This window comes from Natator depressus, chromosome 10 (genome assembly GCF_965152275.1).
Source record: "Natator depressus isolate rNatDep1 chromosome 10, rNatDep2.hap1, whole genome shotgun sequence".
Taxonomy (NCBI): domain Eukaryota; kingdom Metazoa; phylum Chordata; order Testudines; family Cheloniidae; genus Natator; species Natator depressus.
The window spans coordinates 65,027,061-65,047,537 of record NC_134243.1 but is presented as its reverse complement, the minus strand read 5'-3'; the positions used below and the strand labels follow the sequence as shown (position 1 = coordinate 65,047,537).

At 37.4% G+C, this 20,477-nt stretch overlaps 1 protein-coding gene across 1 annotated transcript in view; it reads right to left on the bottom strand.

Moving 5' to 3' along the window:
- The window catches only part of TRPM7 (transient receptor potential cation channel subfamily M member 7), a 129,560-nt gene that overhangs the window by 33,301 nt on the left and 75,782 nt on the right, over nt 1–20,477 (bottom strand). Inside the window, exons 16-28 of the mRNA XM_074966399.1 lie at nt 19,719–19,999; nt 18,214–18,442; nt 16,786–16,941; nt 16,558–16,701; nt 15,753–15,881; nt 14,819–15,103; nt 12,270–12,444; nt 11,567–11,693; nt 6,818–7,002; nt 5,272–5,404; nt 4,079–4,797; nt 1,893–1,969; nt 636–695 (exon numbers count right to left, since the gene is read on the bottom strand). Of these exons, the coding sequence (XP_074822500.1) occupies nt 636–695; nt 1,893–1,969; nt 4,079–4,797; nt 5,272–5,404; nt 6,818–7,002; nt 11,567–11,693; nt 12,270–12,444; nt 14,819–15,103; nt 15,753–15,881; nt 16,558–16,701; nt 16,786–16,941; nt 18,214–18,442; nt 19,719–19,999 (2,700 nt within the window). The remainder of the gene's footprint in view (nt 1–635; nt 696–1,892; nt 1,970–4,078; nt 4,798–5,271; nt 5,405–6,817; nt 7,003–11,566; nt 11,694–12,269; nt 12,445–14,818; nt 15,104–15,752; nt 15,882–16,557; nt 16,702–16,785; nt 16,942–18,213; nt 18,443–19,718; nt 20,000–20,477) is intronic.

Below are 20,477 nucleotides of genomic sequence, written 5' to 3'. Positions count from 1 at the left end.
CAGGCACCTAGCATCCTACTTGCAATTAAACATTAACTTTTAATTAGCTTGCCTGAGATCTGGCCCTGGTCAGTAAAACTTGAGATTAATTTTACTTCCTTTCAGATTTTTTGCTTGTATATGGCAAACAATAATTAGAAAAATTTGCTAATTTTGGTTAAGCTTTTTTTTTTTTTTTTTTTTTTTTGAAAAAAGGGCATAAACATTTATGAACAGTTTGTTAGATTAACTTCAAATTTGGGAGAGAAACGCTCGGTTGGTCATAGACCAGACTCCTATCTGAGGGGGTGTAAGGATTTGGGGTTTTTTGGGGGGGAGGAAAGGGGAAAGGAAGTGGGAGTGTTGAGAATGGAATTATAATGGAAAGAAATTCAACCTTAACTATGGTGCAACTGCCCCCAATTGTGGGGAGTGGGGCTATGAACATGCAAATCAAAAACGTGATTCACTCAGATAAGTATCAACGTGCTTCCGCTCTTTGGTGTAACCTCCACTATCTCCAAAGTTTTCCTCTTCACACCAGGGATTCTTGAGGTTCTTCCATACTTCATTTTAGAACTCATGCATGAATGAAAGCACCGAGCCAGATGCAATGGTTCCTCAACTGTAACAAAAATCAAAGGCTTCCCAAATACCTGATGTTTGGTCATCTCCATCCCCTCCAGAATAGCTTTCTTAAAGTCCTCCTGTTGCTCCTGTGGAAGAAAACGATATAATGGACTGAGTTACACAAATTAAAAGGCTTCAAGGTCACATATTGTATTAATTGAGTGCTTCAGCAAAAAACAAAACAAAAAAAAAAAAACCTCTTCAGAACTCCAGTTTTCTAGAAGCGTTATGAACGTACACTAAACTGGAATTCTCCCAACTACATATCTAAAGCCTCACCTCATCTATTTGAGAATCTATTCACATGACTGCAAGTGGTTCCCTATTCTCTCTACTACAGTGAGCAAGCTGGATCTTCCACATTATAGTAGCTATAGATTAAGATATCCCTCCCATATCCACCTCTTACTTTCAGTGGAAATTCAAGTTACGTCTTGAGTCTTGACTATTTAAAGCAGACATTTCCAGTAACAAACATATGCATACTTTATATCAGCATTCAGTACAATCTTTTAGTAATACTCTTGGCTAGCTCAGTGCAAAATACATCATCTATTCACACTCTAATAGCAAGGGTACATCACAAGGTTGGTCACAGATAACCATCTAATCTTGAAGTTAATTCAGAAGTAAGATTTTCTCCTTGGAATTAGGTGTGAACAATTTTAAAAGAAACTGTCTGCCAGAGGAAGTGAATTACATTATGTCATCTTATTTTATAAGTTGTAAGACATGCAGACAAATAGTGAATTTCAATCTTAAATACTGCAGTTTGCTTTTAAGTTATGAATTTCAAATTGGCAGTGTTTTCATTTTATAGCAATGTTGATATGTCGATAATGTAATAATCAAGATTGGATGTTTTTCTAAAAGATACAACTTCCCCAAAACAATCCCTAGAGTGTATGGCCTGTATTATACAGGGGTAAGAACAGATGATCACAACTGTCCCTTCTGGCCTTGGAATCTATATTATTTTTCTAATTAAAGTCAAGGTATCATTTTTAATTTACTTTAATGGCAGGACTAATGTTGGCCTCTGTGAGGTTACATACCATCAAATCCTGTTAAATATTTACTAGTTTCATATTTTTCAGCAACAGTAGTTTCTCCATAGTTAAGGCTGCATTGTTACTGATTGTTAGTAAATTTCTTTTCATATTAGTTTTGCAAAAATCTATTCTTATATTTTCAACAATGTACTACAAACTATACATGAAAAAGATGTTAATGTCCACATTAAACTACTGATTTCAATTTGAAAGTAAAAATTTCAGTCTTACCTCAATATTAACATTTTTTTCTTTAATTTTAATCGCTGACTCCTTAAATTGTTGCAACTCCATGCTGTCTCTGTGACCTTTGACCCAGTAAATTGAAAAACAAAGTATTCAGTATCAACAATAACACTGAAAAAATTTGGAACATTCCAGATATTGTAATTATGATGGAGACAGAAACTGTAATAAATGCTGCCAGTGTTTTCATTGAGAAAGACTTATAATGAAGAACTCTGAAGTAAATGGATATAAACGATGGGTTAGTAAAGATATGGAACTGTTGCTTTTCCTACATTAAAAAGTGTAGAAATGAAATCCATACAATTTAAAAATATTACTCCTTCAAGAAAATAAATTAGATTAGTTTCAGAGGTAACTTCCATATACCATTTTATTGATATTCTGAGTCTCACTATTTTTACATAAATGTGAAAAGTATAGAAAAAGCAGAGTTTCCTGCGGTAGGTTTTTAAAATATACACTTCATCCTAATAGTTACAGGAAATATTTTCAGAATTCCACCAATGCGCATGGTTTTATAATGAAAACAAACATAACTGATTGACAATATAAAGCTATACCGCATCTGAATTTCTATAAAACATATATATTATGGATGAAAAGTATATTCTAAATTCCAGAAGAGAAAAGGACCATATAATGAAGGCATGGCTCAAGTAAAATAAGTATACTTAATACTTATCCTTATTAGTGCTGTGGTACATTTAATTAAAGACCTGACTGAGCTATACAGTCGGATTTCAAATCCTTTGTGTTTTCTGCTTTAAAAAAACACCACCACAAACTAATAAAGTATAAAGGTTTTTCTGTATTATAATGAACCCTGTTAATGATTACAATTAAATGCCTTGCCACCTGGCTACAAGTCAAAAAAATATTACTTTTTGAGCACCTAAACATCATGGCATCAGAACACACCTCTTGTCTAAATTTAAAACTTAACTTTAAATAGTAAATATCACTTGGAAAATGTGTGTTAGGATACCCCTAGTCAATTGTTTTTGCAAGATAACACTTGCACAGGTGCCTGACAGATTAAGACTGTGATCCTCTACTTGTTTTTGAGTCTAATTTAAAGTATTTGGTCTCTAATTTACAGTATTTAGTTAGTAAACCAACACCTACTTTCGAAATGAATCTGCCACTGTTTTATTAATCAAAGAGTGCCTAAAGAATCTAATAAAAAACATGCACCTTTTTACTGTTACGTAAAAGTTGAAGCAGCACGTAACGTTGGAACAAACAAGGACTTTGGAAAGTTTTCAAAATATTATTGTACTACTACAGTATTACTGTAGATAACAGTGGTAGATCCTGGTCACAGAAGTGTTGAGGAGGATAGCATAGTAAGGATCCCTGAGCTTGACACAGATACCACAAAGACATTTATTCATGATTCCATTAGCCAAAACAAGTCTTTTGCAATTTCTCAAAAATAGACAATATTTTTTGCATGGACAAAAAGTTGGACCTTAAAATTAGTCCTATGAGAGTTCACCCGAGCTGTAGAGCTGCTAACATTGTTAAGAAACTGTTATTTGTCAATAGCTGTCCAATGTTTGTCGGAAAAATATTGTCTATGTGACAGAATTATAAAGAAATGATAATTTTAAAGTTAAAAAATATCCATACAGTTTAGAGAAAATAGAAAGGTTTAAAGCAAAACAGCAAAGCACAATGGTAGAATAAAGTCACCTGCAACCAGAATAAACCCAAAATACCATACAATTCTTGGTAAATCAAACCTTCTGGTTTCGACTTGGTCCACTGTTTTTGAAGTAGTCCTGTAATGATGTTAGAACTTAAATCTCTATATGGTGGTTCCATTGTTTGACCATGCTGGCTTTTGGAAACTTCATCTTTAACATTCAATTTTTCATGTGAACCGCCACTTGGGTCACAGTTTACAGTTAATGCTTGGTTGCTGGATGACAGAGGTAACTTCTTTTGGATACTGTTCTCAGAGGACTGCTCATCATATGTATCACTTCTGCTGCTGCAGTTGTAATCATTAGTGTCATCTTCATCATGAATAAAACCACAATTAACGTATCCTCCACTTTCAACACAAGGTTGGGTGAAAGCAAGGCAAGCAGAGCCAGAAGCAAGAGGATAAAAGCAGCTACTAATGACTTCAGGACATTCACAATCTACTTTGTTATACTTACCCACAAATGCACCAAATTCTACGTTACTATCTCCTTCTGTAGCCTTAGACAAAATTGCTGCTTCATTGTTTGCTGTAGATTCCAACTGACTTTTGCAACTCGGCTGAGATGGAGTGCTAACAAATAATTTAGCTGTTGGGGATGTTAGATGTGGCATGCTGTTCGATGAATTGCCTAATTTTTTATTTTTATTAATGGATTTTGAGATCTCTTCACCCTGTAATCTTTGTCGAAGTTCTGGAGGAGAAACAGCACTTGGAATTAAGGCACTGCCTGAGGAACCTGCCTCTTGAAAGTTTAGTTCTTCCCCCCTGGAAACTGGAGCTAAATCCTGACCAATTGTCTTATGTTGAATATCTCTTTCACTGTGCATAGAAATGTTACATAATAAAGCATTACTACTTTCGAGGTCTCCTTGTGGAAAAGAAGAACCAAACACATTTCCGATGTTGTGTTTTTTCCATACTGAAGATCTGAGAGAACCATCATCAATAAGGTTTTGTGCCAAATGTTTTGAAATGCTTAACTCCCGGGTAATTTCATTATGGACTTTGCTGGCTTCCGAAGCCTTTTGTGCAGTTAGTGTTTTTAGAGTATCAACAGTGAGAGCAGAGAGATCCTGTAGGTGGCCAATCTGAGAATCTAAAGAGTTCAATGACCGTTTGATGTAGTTGACTCTATCACCAACTTCTTTTATCTGAATGCACATTTGTTCAACCCTAAAAAAAAAAATCAAATTATAAAAGGTAAGCTTTTTGTTCTCAAACTGTAAAGAAGAAACACTTTTGCTATACTTCTTTTTGACAGTTTGAGAAAGGAAAATGTATCATTTGTAAATTTTAGGGTAACTTAATTGATTTCAGTGGATTGTTGTAGAAAAAGGGATACTTGTACATACTTAAGCAACAAGGAACAAATGCACATCAGCAACTTGCCTACAGTACTATTGTTTAACACCCATCCCAAAGCACTTGAGAAGACCTCTTTAAAGAGACAAAGTCTCAGTCTGCTATGCACTAGCAAGTGTCAGGAATATAGACAGCATAAAACAGTCTGTAATAATTTCTATGTAGCCAAGAAAAAGTGTCCTGCAACACTGTCATGAATACTTTGTACATGCAGCTATATGTATTGTACTTTTCCTGATAACAGGTTTTAATTTAAATTTTTAAGTTTCTACAGAAATTTTCTACCGTTCAAATGTGACTCGAATTCTCTCTTCACTTCCAGAGTGGAATTTATCATCTTTTTCATTGAAATACATCTCAACACACAACTCTTCAAAGTCATGAAGTTTCTTTTGGTCTTCTTCTGTTAGGAAGAGTTCTAAAGAAAGAGAAAGCAACATTTCAGGAGATTAGTAGGCTATGATACATCACAAATGCTTGAAATAAGTAGCCACATTGATCAATGAGATAGGGTAAATGAGGATGCTACCTAGCTCTCTAGAGCTGGTTGAAAAATGGGTTTTACCCATGGTGGAAAACTTCAAATTTTTAACGGAGGGAAAAAGTTGAAAATTGAAAATTTTCAGAAAAAAAAACACCACATTTTTTGGTTGGAAACCAAGAATTTCAATTATGAAATCCCACTGAGGTTCATCATGGGAGTTGTAGTTTGGGTGCCTCATGTTGCCATTCCCTTCTTTTGGTTGAGCTCCCTAGTTAGACTGTATCTCCCACAATACACCATGGTCTCTGCTCTTGCCGAGCCCCTAGCCACAGTGCGTCATGGCAAATTAACTTTTTGTTTTTTGGGTGTTTCTATTTAAAAAAAAAGTTGAAGTTTTCCAAGGAAAGCAGATACTATTCATGAAAAAATTTTGTTTAATTGAAAACCCAATTGTCTGTCAGAACACAGTTTTGTTAAAAAAAAAAAAAAATTCTAACCAACACTACAAAACACCATGAAAGTAAGATGTCTTTGCAAGATTTATTTAAATCTAAATGGAATTAAAGCAGAGTGTAGAAATATAGCATTGTATAAAGTCAATATTTTTAAAACTACTTTAAAACAGGAAAAGTGGACCAGGGCTTACAAGGAACTACTACTAGCAAAATGAAACAATAGTGTGAAAAGATAGTAAATAATGAAATATATGAAAATAATCAGTAAACAGGATGGGAAGAAGAAAAAATAAAAAGAAGATTGACCCTCATCAGAAAATTGGACACACTGATAAATAGGGCAAGGGACTGTTTTATTTTATCTACACACACTGTCATGCAAATAGGCAGCTATTTTCTCCAAGTTGTCCACTACTTTACATTCAGTTTTAATATAAATGGGAATTTAGTGCTCAATTTACCAATATTAACTCCAAATGCAATAACAGAAGGATTATTTTAATGGATATGGGACAGAACTGAAATCTAAGGCTTGGCATAGAATGTTACTGGTAACATGGCAGTAGAAATTGCCAGATACAATAGCTGTGGTTCAGTCCCATAAAATGACTTACAAACTAACTCCCACAAGTATTTTTTTTTTTTTTAAAGTTCTTTTAAGGTATTCGTTTTATCAGAATGCAAGAGAGCTCAACCACTTTACATTAGTTAAATGATAATAAAATATAAACAAGTTACCTGCTTCATTATTAATGAATTAAACATTATATTGTGCTCTCTTTGCATTATAATGAAGAGTAGTAACCAAAGAGTTATCACTTTCTTGACAACTTACTTTAATCACAGAAAAACAAGAAAAACTAATAATTGCTTGGATAAAATTTGTTCTTACTTGGTCCATCTGAAGTCTTGTCTTTCTTTCTTCTTTTACATATACAACAACATAAGGAAGCCATGTGACTAAGAATAATAAGAGGTGGAGGCAGGACAGGTTTTTCATGGTAGGCCATAATGAAATGATAGCGCTGATACTTCCATACGATGTTTGAAATTGCCTTTACTTGTAAATATACATTGCTGAAGGGGGGAAAACGTAAAAGTGTTTTAACTCAAAGATCTTAGATGTTAGTTACTATCAGAAGCAATTTTACTGCCTTCTGAATTTTACAAAGGCATAATTGTAGGGAAATGTACAGATTGTACATAACTGTGTATTTTAACTTTACTGCAAAAGTAACTCATTAAATTTTTAAATAGGAGTTAGAAGTGCATCAAGGGAAGGCTATCCCAATATGGCAAGTTGTTCTTTCAACTTATAGAATATTACAGTAAAACCTTTTATACCCCACGACATGTTGGGGGAATGGCGGGTGCTGGTAAGTGAAAAATTCCGGTTACTAAGAGGGAGGGAGTTTGGCTGTGTGAGGGGGTGCGGGCTCTGCGAGGGAGTTTGGGTGTGGGAGGGGACTCAGGGCAGAGGGTTGGGTGCGGGAGGGGTTGCAGGGTGCCGGATCTGTGCGGTGCTCACCTCAGGCAGCTCCCTGCAAGCAGCGACATGTCCCAGCTGTTCCTAGGCAGCTCTGCACATTGCCTCTGCCCACAGGCGCCGCCCCAACAGCTCCCACTGGCCGCAGTTTTCTGCCAATGGGAGCTGTGGAGGCTGCGCTCGGGGCAGGGGCAGCACGCAGAGCTGCTTATCCGCGCCTCCACCTAGGAGCAGCTGGGACATGTCACCACTTGTGTGGAGCTGCCCGATGTGAGCGTTGCCCAGATCCGGCACTCCGAAACCCCTCCTATGCCCCCAACTCTCTGCCCCAAGCCCCATCCCACGCCCAAACTCCCTTCCAGAGCCCACATCCTGCACCCCCTCCCACACCCCAGCCCCACATCCCCTCCTGCACACCAAACCCCTTGTGGCCATTCCTCCACCTAGGAGCAGCAGGGACGTGTTGCTGCTTCCGGGGACCCACACAGACCAGACTATAAACTGGACTTTCAATGACAATCAGAAATGCCGGTTTATAGAGCTTTACGGTTGATAAAGTGCTGGACAACACAGCTTTTCCTGTATTTGGGAATGGTGCTCAGGATATTAATAATCACATGATTTTGCCTATTGGTTATTTGTTTGTCTAGACTGAGCTGGTAGTGACGAAGCCATCAGGATCTGACTTCATGGCCCTATCGTTATCATTCCGTTCCTTATGGACAACACTAACCACCAAAATTCGCCACTATTTTAGCAGTCTCACAAATGCTAAGGTCTGAAGCAGTGGAGAGAACACGGCAGGGGGCATATTTACCCTCTCATCTCTAGGATCCCTTATGTAATGCACTAAGAATAAGTATCATAATGTAACTGGTGACCACTGGGAAAGGAATAGCTATCTAGTCACAGGCACAGTAATTATTCACCAGTTGTCTGAGGCATTACAGAACTGGCAGCAGCAGGTTTGTAACTGCAAGGCTAAAATGCAGGCATGTTGGCATGCCTATGTGTTGTGACTGTATGTTCAAACTAGATTAAACACACAATCAGTTAAATGTTTAACTAGCAAGTTGCACATACAATCATCCTGTCTGCATACACAAGTGCGGCTCACTGTGCGCGCGCGCACACGCACACACACACACACACACACTATCCCAGTAATTTGTGCACGCTGGCCTAATAAACGTAATCATTGCTTGTAGTAGTTACTGTAGTAAGAGCACCATCTGAGCCACCTAAAGCACACCTGCCCTTTATTTAAAAAAAATTATACCATCTAACCTTATTTCTTAAATTTGAAGTATGCAGTTTCTTAACAGGTATAAATAAAGCTCAATTTGTATGATTAAAATACCGTAGGACCACTATTATTAACTGAGAAAATGCCAGTTTTCAGTATAAAAGTCTGCATTGTGTTCTTGAACTAAGATAGATGCAAAAAGCCTAAAGTCAAATAAGTTTGACAATCTAAAAAACTTTTTTTGTAATGTTAGGCATGCAGATTCAGAAGTAAAGTCAGAAATGTGAAACTTGTGGAGATTTGTTTCATGTGTAGGCATAAACTAGCAACAATGACTTGTTACAGGTAAGTGTTTCTGCAAAAGTACAGCAGGACGTTACTAATCCATACATGTTACACTTACACAAAAAATGCACTCTTTTTTCACTGTCTAGTAACATAAGACCACAAAACAATGCTATTAAATCTTTGCTGAGACTTCATTGTATACTAGTAAACTTAGTATATTTGGAAAACTAACGAAGAATAAAATTGAAATAAGCTTATCAAGTTAAATTTAATGACATTACAATTTACCATCTTTGCTTTTTATTAATTTAGATTGCTAATTAAACTGCATTAATTTGCAACAGGTTCTCCAGGCAGTGTGAAAGTAGGAAATTTAAAAGTAATATTTAAGTAGGACTTTTTTTTTTTAATTTTACCTTTTATTTAGTATTGATCATATTTCTTAAAGTACTATACAGAGCACCCTGCCCTGCCACCAGGTAAAAACAAGAATACAAGAAACGACATTAAAACATCAGTGTGACTCTAAGGCACTACCATTCATAGAATCATAGAATAACAGAGTTGGAAGGGACCTCTGGAGGCCATCTAGTCCAACCCCCTGCCCAGAGCAGGACCAATCCCCAACTAAATCATCCCAGCCAGGGCTTTGTCAAGCCTGACCTTAAAAACTTCTAAGGAAGGGGATTCCACCACCTCCCTAGGTAACGCATTCCAGTGTTTCACCACCCTCCTAGTGAAAAAGTTTTTCCTAATATCCAACCTAAACCTCCCCCACTGCAACTTGAGACCATTACTCCTTGTCCTGTCATCTGCTATCACTGAGAATAGTCTAGATCCATCCTCTTTGGATCCACCTTTCAGGTAGTTAAAAGCAGCTATCAAATCCATCCTCATTCTTCTCTTCCGTAGACTAAACAATCCCAGTTCCCTCAGCCTCTCCTCATAACTCATGTGTTCCAGTCCCCTAATCATTTTTGTTGCCCTTCGCTGGACTCTCTCCAATTTCTCCACATCCTTCTTGTAGTGTGGGGCCCAAAACTGGACACAGTACTCCAGATGAGGCCTCACCAATGTCGAATAGAGGGGAACGATCACGTCCCTCGATCTGCTGGCAATGCCCCTACTTATACACCCCAAAATGCCATTGGTCTTCTTGGCAACAAGGGCACACTGTTGACTCATATCCAGCTTCTCATCCACTGTCACCCCTAGGTCCTTCTCTGCAGAACTGCTGCCTAGCCATTCGGTCCCTAGTCTGTAGCGGTACATGGGATTCTTCCGTCCTAAGTGCAGGACTCTGCACTTGTCCTTGTTGAACCTCATCAGATTTCTTTTGGCCCAATCCTCCAATTTGTCTACGTCCCTCTGTATCTTATCCCTACCCTCCAGCGTATCTACCACTCCTCCCAGTTTAGTGCCATTGTGTTTGTAGTTCACTGTGCCTTCAGATATGTCAATTCAGTGAAAGAATTATGATTTCCCTGTAACATGCTATTCAAGTTATTAGTAATATAGATTTGCTTCATGCCTCCAGATAGAGTTAGAGCAAACTGTACTCCCCTGTGCTTGCAAGGACAGCTGTGCCAGCAATTTTTACCCATAGGCAGGACAGAATGTTGTAGTCCTGGCATTCTGTCAGAGAAGAGCAGCTTTTAAACTTCAGCCAGGACTCCACAAGAGTCCTGCCAGTGGAGGATCCCAGACAGATGCACTGAATATCCCTCACCAGATCTATATACTTTTTGCGTAAAGCTAGCTGGTTCCAGGCCCAACAGTGAGACAGGGATTGTGGAGATCTTGCACGGTTGTGTATTGCCTGGTTTGTAGTTAAGCGGTGTGGGGAAAATCATTTATCCTATTCTGCTTGGTCCCTTTCATCAGAAAGAAGTTCACTTAGGTCAAATTTCATTTTTTCAAATTAAAATGATTTGGCTGATTTTTTATCTTTAATGTGGTCTGGTATACTAACCCCCTAATTATTGCAAATTGGAAGCAGGCTTACTAATCATGGATTAAGCAAATCTTCAGTTTTAATGAGCTGTGTACTATTACAAATGCTTTTTCAAAATAGTTTAACAGATTAGAAAGATAAACAAAATTTGATTTCTCTATAGCTATCCCTAGCCAAGCTTATTTAAAAAAAACAAAACAAAACAAAAAAAAAAACCCAACCAACCAACCATTTGTACTTTGGAATAACATTCTGGGTATGAAGTTATGCCAGTGGAGCAATAAACCCAAGAACCAATTTTGTTCTTTTTTATTTTTGGAAAAGAGAGAAGAAAGAGGGCAGGGGTGCCCTCAAATTCCCCCTCCCTTACCTTCCCCTCTGTTACATTTAGGCCTCCCTGCAATTTTGGGCTGGACACAGTGCTTTAGAAAGCACAGCATCATGAGCAGGGTGTAACACAATCCCTCTGCCCTAGGAGCTGGGCAGACTGTCCCTACAGTGCTGAAGAGTAATGGATCAAGATTAGCACCTGAAGAATACACAGCCACCAAAACAGCAGTGCCTTCCACTGCCATCAGGCCACCAAACTATTTTTAGTTAGTTTATTCAAGTTAGGTATGTACTTATCACCAGATTAACAATTATCTGAAAGTAACAATATACTTACTTGAAAAATGCAATAAGGAGATTAACCATAATAATGTACTGTACAAAGAGGTAGACAGCTTGAAGAAATGGGGTCAGCCATGTTCCAGGTCCACAGAGATGGCCAACTTGTGTATCATTTGCACATACTTTGGTGAGAAAACACAGAGACCATATTTTCTTTTAGAGAGGACTTTTAATACTTATAGCAGATATAGATGCTGAAAGAATCACTCAAAGACTGTGCAATAACTAGCTGTATGCATCTATCCTGTAATTTGTTCTTTTAAAAGAATACAATTAGTAACAGTTTTTAAAAAGTTACAGGAGAGAGAGGCATCCTGTAGTTACTGAGTGGTCTTTATCAATTAAGTAAAATGCCTTTTCCGCTCACAGCAGCAAAATCTTTGCATGATGGCTGCATATGGGATAAATACAGCTCTACGCTTAGCCCAATTGGAAGACACTTCCCCTTTTGGCCAAAAAAGGAACAAAAGTTCTCATTCTAGGTCATGTTTAAGCTTTTTTCAGCATAAGCAAGACAAAGAGTTCCCTACATTTGGACATCTGGGACTTAAATGGGTATACCTCAAGAAGAAAAGGTAATCCAATAAAACTAACTAAATTCGTGTTTCATCAACACACCTCAGCCTATCAGCATCTGGAAAAAAATATCCTTAATCCTTGAGAGTTTCATAAATTGTTCTAAAATTGCATCATCTTACCATCAATTTCATATGCATAAACTTCACCAAAAATCATCCAGTATGGATGAAACACAATATCTCTAGCAAGAGTCCAAGATGGTGCTTCATTAGGATAGAGTATTGCCTTCCGGGGAACACCAAAACTAAGCAGTACAAGTGCCATAATCACTACAATGTAGAACATGTTGGCCACCTGTTTAAAAAAAGTTCAAGTTAAGAAAACTCAAAAAGTCCATCAAATAAAAGCTTTGGCAATTATGGTTTCAAAACACGTGTGTAATAACTTTATCTCCAAAACGCATCAATATTTAACTTTGGGTTTATCTATATATAAACAGATTTGGGGGTTAGCAAACTGAGGATAAGGATTTATCATACTTACTCCTTAAATGAGAAAGGATAAAATATACAATTCAGTTTTGCAGCAGTTTGACATGCTATTTTAATTCTTTTTATTTTTAAAATATTAACCAGCACTGAAGTATACCCAGCTTCCTTACGATTAAAGCAAGCTTTTATACAGTTATAGCAGCAATTTCTAGTGCAAGCTTAAGGAATTTTGTGCATTTTGCAATTTTAAGCAGTTTTTGAGGCATTTATAATGGGGTTTGAGGATTCAGCCAGCTAAAACTCAGCCCAAGATCACAAACCTTAATCTTCAATTTTTCCTCCACCAAACTATTGTATGCTCTTACAGCTTGGAACGCTGATTTACTGTACCCACCGATTTTTATGAACGTGATATACTCCCCTCTATGACTCCTCCCTCCTACGCTCTCTGAGGCTAAACACAGTGTAGGTACAGTTTTCCCAAGCTTGGAAAATGAGAGTGACACAGAAATAGAACCAGGTCTCATGCACTAGATTACTGAGCAACAAGCCGGGTTTCTTTTGCAGAAGGTGGGGGGGAGGGGAAGAAGAAGGGGAGAAAGGGAGGAATTGGGGAATCCAAACTTTGGGAGAGCCATTTTTAAGGAAGAAAGCAGATGTTTTTAATCTCAAACTCATGTGGTTAAGCCCAGTATCAGTGCATACATTTTACTCCCCTAGTTCCTATTCTATCATCCATCAGTTCATATATCTCATAGTGAGATGATTTTATTTCCATTATTCACTATGGCAGAGTTATTTAGATGACCTTCATAACTCCTAACACTCTGTGTAAGTTCCAGATGCTATAGAAAAGGGAATGTATTGAAAAAATTCAGTTTATGCTGTCTGACCAGGAGGAAGGAAATCTGCTTTGAGATGTGATTATTTGGGGAATCTGCCTATGCTCAGTTTATGACATATATTTGAGATTCTAAACTTGGTATATTTATCTTTATCAAGCTGCAGACTCCATTTTGAGTGTAAAGCTCTGTTTTTGCCTTCCTACTGCCTTTTTATTACCCCCATCTTGGCTAAAATTCCAAGGACTGGTGTGGCAAAGGGCTAACAATGGAAGAACATTAAACTTGGATGATTATCTGTTTAAATGGAGCACCCTGAGATAAATAGAAGGCTGCCATCCAGGGTAAACCAGTTTTCAAATCTGAACTCAAGGGGGTGATAACTAAGTAACAGATCACCTGGTAGAGGTCTCTGATCACCTGATGAGGTTGATCAGCAAGTCACCTGACAAGGGGGCTGAAGGCTATAAAAGAAAGGGTTTCTCATCAATCGTTTGAGAAAGAGAACAAAACAAACAGAAGGGTACTGACTAAGTGATACTCCCTCTCTGACCTCATGTTTCAGAGGAAAAGCCATGAGAAGCAGAAGGAAGGGGCTTGGGCATTGCCTTCAGCCCCAGGCCTCAGCAAGTCTAACGCCAGCCCTCGCAACCCTATTAGAACACGGTTGTGACCCACTTTGGGGTCCCGACCCACAGTTTGAGAACCGCTGATTTAAATCCTTTCGATTCCATAAATAAATAGAATGTCTCTTTCCTTTAAAGGAATAAGGTCAGTAAGACAGTTAGCAATAAAGCAGAGATTCCCATGTTGTGGGTCACAACCACCTTTCCCTTCCCATATTGATAAGTGCATGGGAGGTTCTGGTATAGAACAAGAACTACTGCATTAAACAGTGCAGGGATAGAATATTCAGATTTCCAAGAAACCCCAAAAGAATAAGAGTAATATCATCCTAACCCTACAAAAGAAAAGAAGCTAGATGGAAGGACTGCTGCCTTTTCTTCAGTTCAAATCTCTGACACATGTATAAAAGTGATTTAGGAGCAGGGTAGAGGAGGAACTTACAAATTCTCTCCAGTTTCCATATCTTTCATTTCTGAGAGATGTTTGTAAAGGAAGAGCAATAATGGCACCTATTCAACAAAATGGATTTTCTATATATCAGAAGGGCAGATATCACAGACTATAACCAAATGTTTTGGAAGCCACTTTCATCCCGCACTGTTCTGAGGATCCATGAACAGAAATTATATCTTAATTAACCCATTTGCACATTTAGATTTATGGGAAATTACCTCAGTATAATGTGGCCTTTTTCTAAATAGATTCTTAAAAAATTATAAATGGATGCAGTGAGACAAAGAGGTATGTTTTCAATAAAACAAGACTTACCATTTTGCCAATCATCATCACATAAGGGCCAGCCTGTTGATTTACAGCTAGAAAATCCAGTAATCGCACATACCAAAATATAATATTTAGGCAGTACGTTATTCTTCCAACAACAAAAACATAATTTTCTCTGTACGTATTGTCACCAAAGTTCCCTTTTGCTCCAAATCTTAGTGTAAACCCAATGAAGAAAGTAATAATGGCAATTGTATCACTGATGTTGAAGTAATCACTGAACCACACTTTAATCTTCTGATTAATTTTCCCAGCCTCTGACATAAAGATCTATATTAAGAAGAAGAAAAAAAATCAGGTATCTGCATATTTACCTCATATCAAGATCATTGAACCATCTGAACATTTTATCAGTAAACAAAATTTTTATCAGCATGTTTGAGCATGCTTCCATGTTAAATCGATAAACCTTAATATAAAAATATTTACTGTCCAGATTTGTAGATATACATATGCGATTACCACAACTGCATGTACAACCACAATTCCACATTAAAATGTATCAGTTTGATGGCTAACTGGTCATTTGTGTGTACTTTTATTGAGAGTCTATGCACAATACCATGCACATTTTTTAAAATCTCAGCTCCGCTCTGAGGTTACCCCTTGCAGAACAAGTGTGTTTCATATTTTTAATGGTACTTCAGTATGATTGCTCAAAATATACCACATCCAAATCCATTAACCTTTTTTGAGTGACAAGGGATTTGATTACTGTAGTAAATTATGTTATATAAAGGAGATATTCATAATGCCTTTAATAAAATAAAATAGTTTAAAATGCAAATATTAATAAGTGCATTATAACACTTTTAATCTGCATCACTTACATTATTTTTTGATAAAGACCATTTAAAGCATACTGCTCTACTTGACATTAGTGAAGTAATTTAGAACACAACTGAGATTACAAACATACCTCACGAATCTTCTCAATAGCTGATGTAAAAATATAAGCTATAACAATCCATTCTTGAACTGATGGTATTTCTTCCATTTTTACAAGGACTACAAATGTGTAAAGCATCAGAAATCCTAAGTATGCCAACTAAAAAAAAGCAAGTAAGCAAAAATGTTACCTTTATATAGTTACACAATTTATTTTCAAATGGATGTGGATTATTTTTGATAATCTGATCGGATATAGTGTGCACCAAAACAGTAAGTAGGATAACAGTACTTGCTTACAGGGACAAGGGTAGTAAATGCCAGTAAATGGGAAAAATATTGTATATTGGCTTTATATATCCCACAAGAGCAAAAGAAAAAAGTAACAATAACCTCCAATAATTTGGGATGTTAAATACAAATTTATGTAAATTATCTAAAATAAATTACACACAACTTTGCCTAAATATGTTAGACTAATGAACAATTATGTACCATCTGCTAAACTGGATGAGGCAAAATAATATACCAAAATAAAATAAATCTGAGTTCTAAGTATTCATCCTGAGTTACCTTGCAGGAGGAGGACATATCAGGACAAATAGGGTGAAGAGTAAATATGATATATTTTGCACACTGTGCATGCACCAGCCAGCTTCTAAGACTCCAGTGATTCTCATTTCTTAGGAAGATAGTTTTAGAAGGACAAGAGCAGTTAAACTCTGCTGCTATTTGTAACAACTGTATGCTTGTCAAAGAACCAGCCATAAATATGAACTACTTTTGAAAAGAGGTCTTGAGCATGTCATTTTACACAGCGTTCTTCAAAAACTCACCGTATTGAACCAGAACTTCACAATTGGCGCATGATAGAATGCATAAAACTTTCGTGTAATTGGAAGTCGTTTAGGTTTTGTTGGCATCTCCATGTCATGTTTTCCTTCAGTACTGTCCAAGACCCTTACTTCTTTAAATACTTCCTAACATAAAAAGGATAGATTATGAACTTATGTATAGAAATACTTCTTTGTTCTTTGGGTTTTTGTTTGTTTGTTTTATGTTACCATGGGTATCTCTTCTGCTATATTCTGGAAGTTGTTTTCACTGTCTTCCATTGTCATCTGGTGTGCATCTTGAGACTGTGGAATATGGGACATTTCTGCCTTGGTTTTATATTCCAGCATTAGTATGGCAGGGGGTAGTAAGATGCTCAGTATCACCTACAAGAATTGAAGATGAGCAATTTTAAAGGTGTACTTCCACTTAATGTCAGCATATTAAAATGTCAGACATATTGGTACACAGACTATCCCCTGTAAAAATAGAATTTTATAATCCAAATTGTCCTGGTCAGGTAGTTGGTAGAAAAAAATGGGGGTGGAGAGAGATTTTTTTGTTATTTATACATGTAACTTACAGGCCAAGTGTGAGCATATAAAGAATGTTCCATGAAATTCTTGAGGAAGGAAAAAAAAAATCAGTGGGTTCCAAAACTAAACATCACTGGACAGAATGTATTCCAAGATTAAACAGAGAGCTACAGCTTAACTGAATTCATAGGTCATTTCTTCTTCCCCAACTTTGGCAATAACATGGCTGAAGTCTTAGAGACAGGGCATGGTTAACTATACATGAGTCAGTTTTTCTAGTCACGGTAGAAAAATCATGATGTCTGAAACATGTATAAAAAGTACTAGATAAAATAGCTGTTTATTGAAGTTAGTCCATTACAAGGCAAGAGAGGTAAACAGATAAGTTGGCATGTAAGATTTTAGTAGGTCACATAATAGATGATGCTTGTAGAGGTTTTGTATGAAAGTTGCACTTTTTGGGTGATTTCCCCTTTGTTACTCCAAATAATGGAATAAATTTTCAGTATGATGTCCATAATAGATATGCACTCTTGCAATTGTTAATTAGAGCTGCATGACTTATTTTAGTGCACTATTCTGAAAACTTACACCACCTGATCCTGCAGATTTGTGTGCCAGTGTTCCACTGTATGCCCTCCATTTGTTCACCTTGGGCCTCCGAAATGAAAGCAAAAAACTTATTTCTACATGAAGTTTTACTTACTGCCTGTAGAAGGCAGAAGCATATGAAATTGTATTCTTACAGTGGATTTTCTGTTGTTAATTTTTTTCACCACTATATTTTTAGTAGTGGATTAGTATTCACAGTAATCTACATATGCCTCTGATTAAGGGCTACTTGCCTGTTTTCTGCCTTCTACATTTCTGTACCTTATTTAAAAAGATAATAGAGCATCAAAAGAAGAGTTTATAATAACATGTCCAGATTTGATTAAGTTAAAAAAGTTACAGTAGAACAGTTTCACAACATTTATTAAGGTAAATAAGGGTTACAGTGATAAAAGTTTTATAGGAATAGTACTTTGTATACAACACACTTTTCTTCCACTTCAGCATAAACACAATAAATAAGAATGGCCAGCAGGATTAACACTAACAGTGAATTGTAAGGATGTTTACCTTGTACCATGAATTTTTCCTCATGTTTAGTCTTCCCATCCACATATCAGATAACAACATCTGGGTACAAGTATGCGCTACAAATGGGCGGAGTCTTGAAGACACTGCTAGCTTAAGACAGGTTGAATTACTCCAGTTTTTCAGCTCATAGGTTAATAACTTCATAGCCATGGTTTCATCTTGTCGGAAGGACTGTTCTAGTAGTTCAACTGCAAGTTGTCCAAACTCACTAGAAAAAGGAAAAAAACCAAAAATACCAATTTTAGGTTCTGGAGAGTTTCTTCTTTCATACACAATATCAGGGATTTTGAGGAGTTCCCTTCTTCCACTGCAACAACTGGGATATGTGCTGGGGTGTTCAATTCACACCATCCTGGAAGTGGTTAGTGAGGCTAAGAGGCCAACTAACCAGTTAGGCCACCTAATTCCCCTCAGATGTGGCCTAAATAATTCCCTGAATGATAGCACCCAGCTGAGAAGAAACAAGCAGGGGTAGGATAAAGACAAGAAGTTGGCAGCAGAAAAGGGGGTTCAGGGAGATAATTTGCAGTCACTCCTTGGGAGCAGGGAGGTGTGGTCGAGGCTACTGAGTTCAGTAATCTGCAGTTACTCTCTGGGAAGAGGGAGTTTAAGCTGGGACATCCAGAGAGGAGCAGGAAGAAGCTGTAGGAAGGAGTCCTGAGAAAAACACAAAGAGGTCTGAGGGAAAGCAGACCGCAGTAGCCAGGTATAGGGTCCCTGGACTGGAACTCGGAGTAGTGGAAGGGCCTTGGTTCCCCTACCAGCCACCGGGGGAAGTGGTACCATCAGGGCAATGCACAAGAAGACTGCCTTAGACCACTGGTATGGAAAGTCTTAGATATCCAAGAAGGGGAAGACTTTAATGACCTGGCTGGAAAGCCAAGCCACAGAGTACTCTGAGTCACAGGGAGCGAGACAGATGGCAGGGTGTGCAGAAGGGGGCATCAGACCTGAGTGACGCTAAACTCCAGATGCAGTCACAAGGAGGATCCCCTAGAGGTGAACAGAGCACCCAGTGTCATGGTAATCCCTAGATCAAGGGACTATATCCCATATGATCAAATTCTTGTGAGTGCAAGAGGATGGGCTATACCGGGCATTGTTGGAATTTCAATCTGCCCTGTCATCTGATAGGTGTGCTTACATTATCTAATGAACACTAATTCACACACAGTACACATGGCTTTCCTTAAAATGTATGACGACTACATATGTAATACAATAAGTTTAGGGTAAAAGCATCTCTGTCAAGGTGCTCAAAGTTCTTTTAATATAAATACCAGGTTTGCCAACAGTAATATAAGTAATGCGCTGATATGCAGCTTGTATTAGAATATAATCTAATAATTTTGAGAAGATTCTTTTTCTTCAGGCATGCCAAGTAAACAAGTAGCAGAAAGGGGAAAGATGTTTTCTATTCATGTCTACTTTGCTAGTGCTATAAGGCTTATAAGAAATATTTAACAAGATGAAAAGTAGATTACTTGGAGTACTGTTTCAGTTCTTCAGAGGTATCATCAACAAGGTCACTTTGTTTTGCCTCATATGCCATTGAACGATACACCTTGCAGGCAACTAAGGCTTTAGCCATGGACTCTTCACCATGCTGCCAGAAGAAAAGGGCCATTTTCTGTCTTTTCATTAACACTGCCCAAAGTAAGAGTTCATTAAGAGGATAAGGAAAGCGTCTAGTTTCAGGATCATCAATATCTACGACTTCATCTTTGGTTCTTTTCTTTTTTCCTTCTTCCGCACTTGTATCAATCTTTAAAAAAACAAAGGAAAGGTTAGAAAATTACATTTGATCAGAACAAATTTAGATTTAAAGTACTGTTGACAGTGATAGAGCACCAATCACCATTTCTAGCTGTGTAACATATTTGTAAGTCAGCTGGGTTTTCCTTTTAAAACTCAAGTTAAATCTTGCTAATTCATGCTCACATCTGTGACACATTGCCCATATGTTTTGCAAATTATTGGACAAAGCAGCAATGAACAAAAAGATTCCTAAAATAGGATAAAGAAACTCATTGGTAACAAGAAAAGGAGTACTTGTGGCACCTTAGAGACTAACAAATTTATTTGAGCATAAGCTTTCGTGAGCTACAACTCACTTCATCGGATATTTGTTAGTCTCTAAGGTGCCACAAGTACTCTTTCTTTTTGCGGATACAGACTAACACAGCTGCTACTCTGAAACCTGTCATTGGTAACAGTTTTTTACTAACCTAGAGCCAAATCCT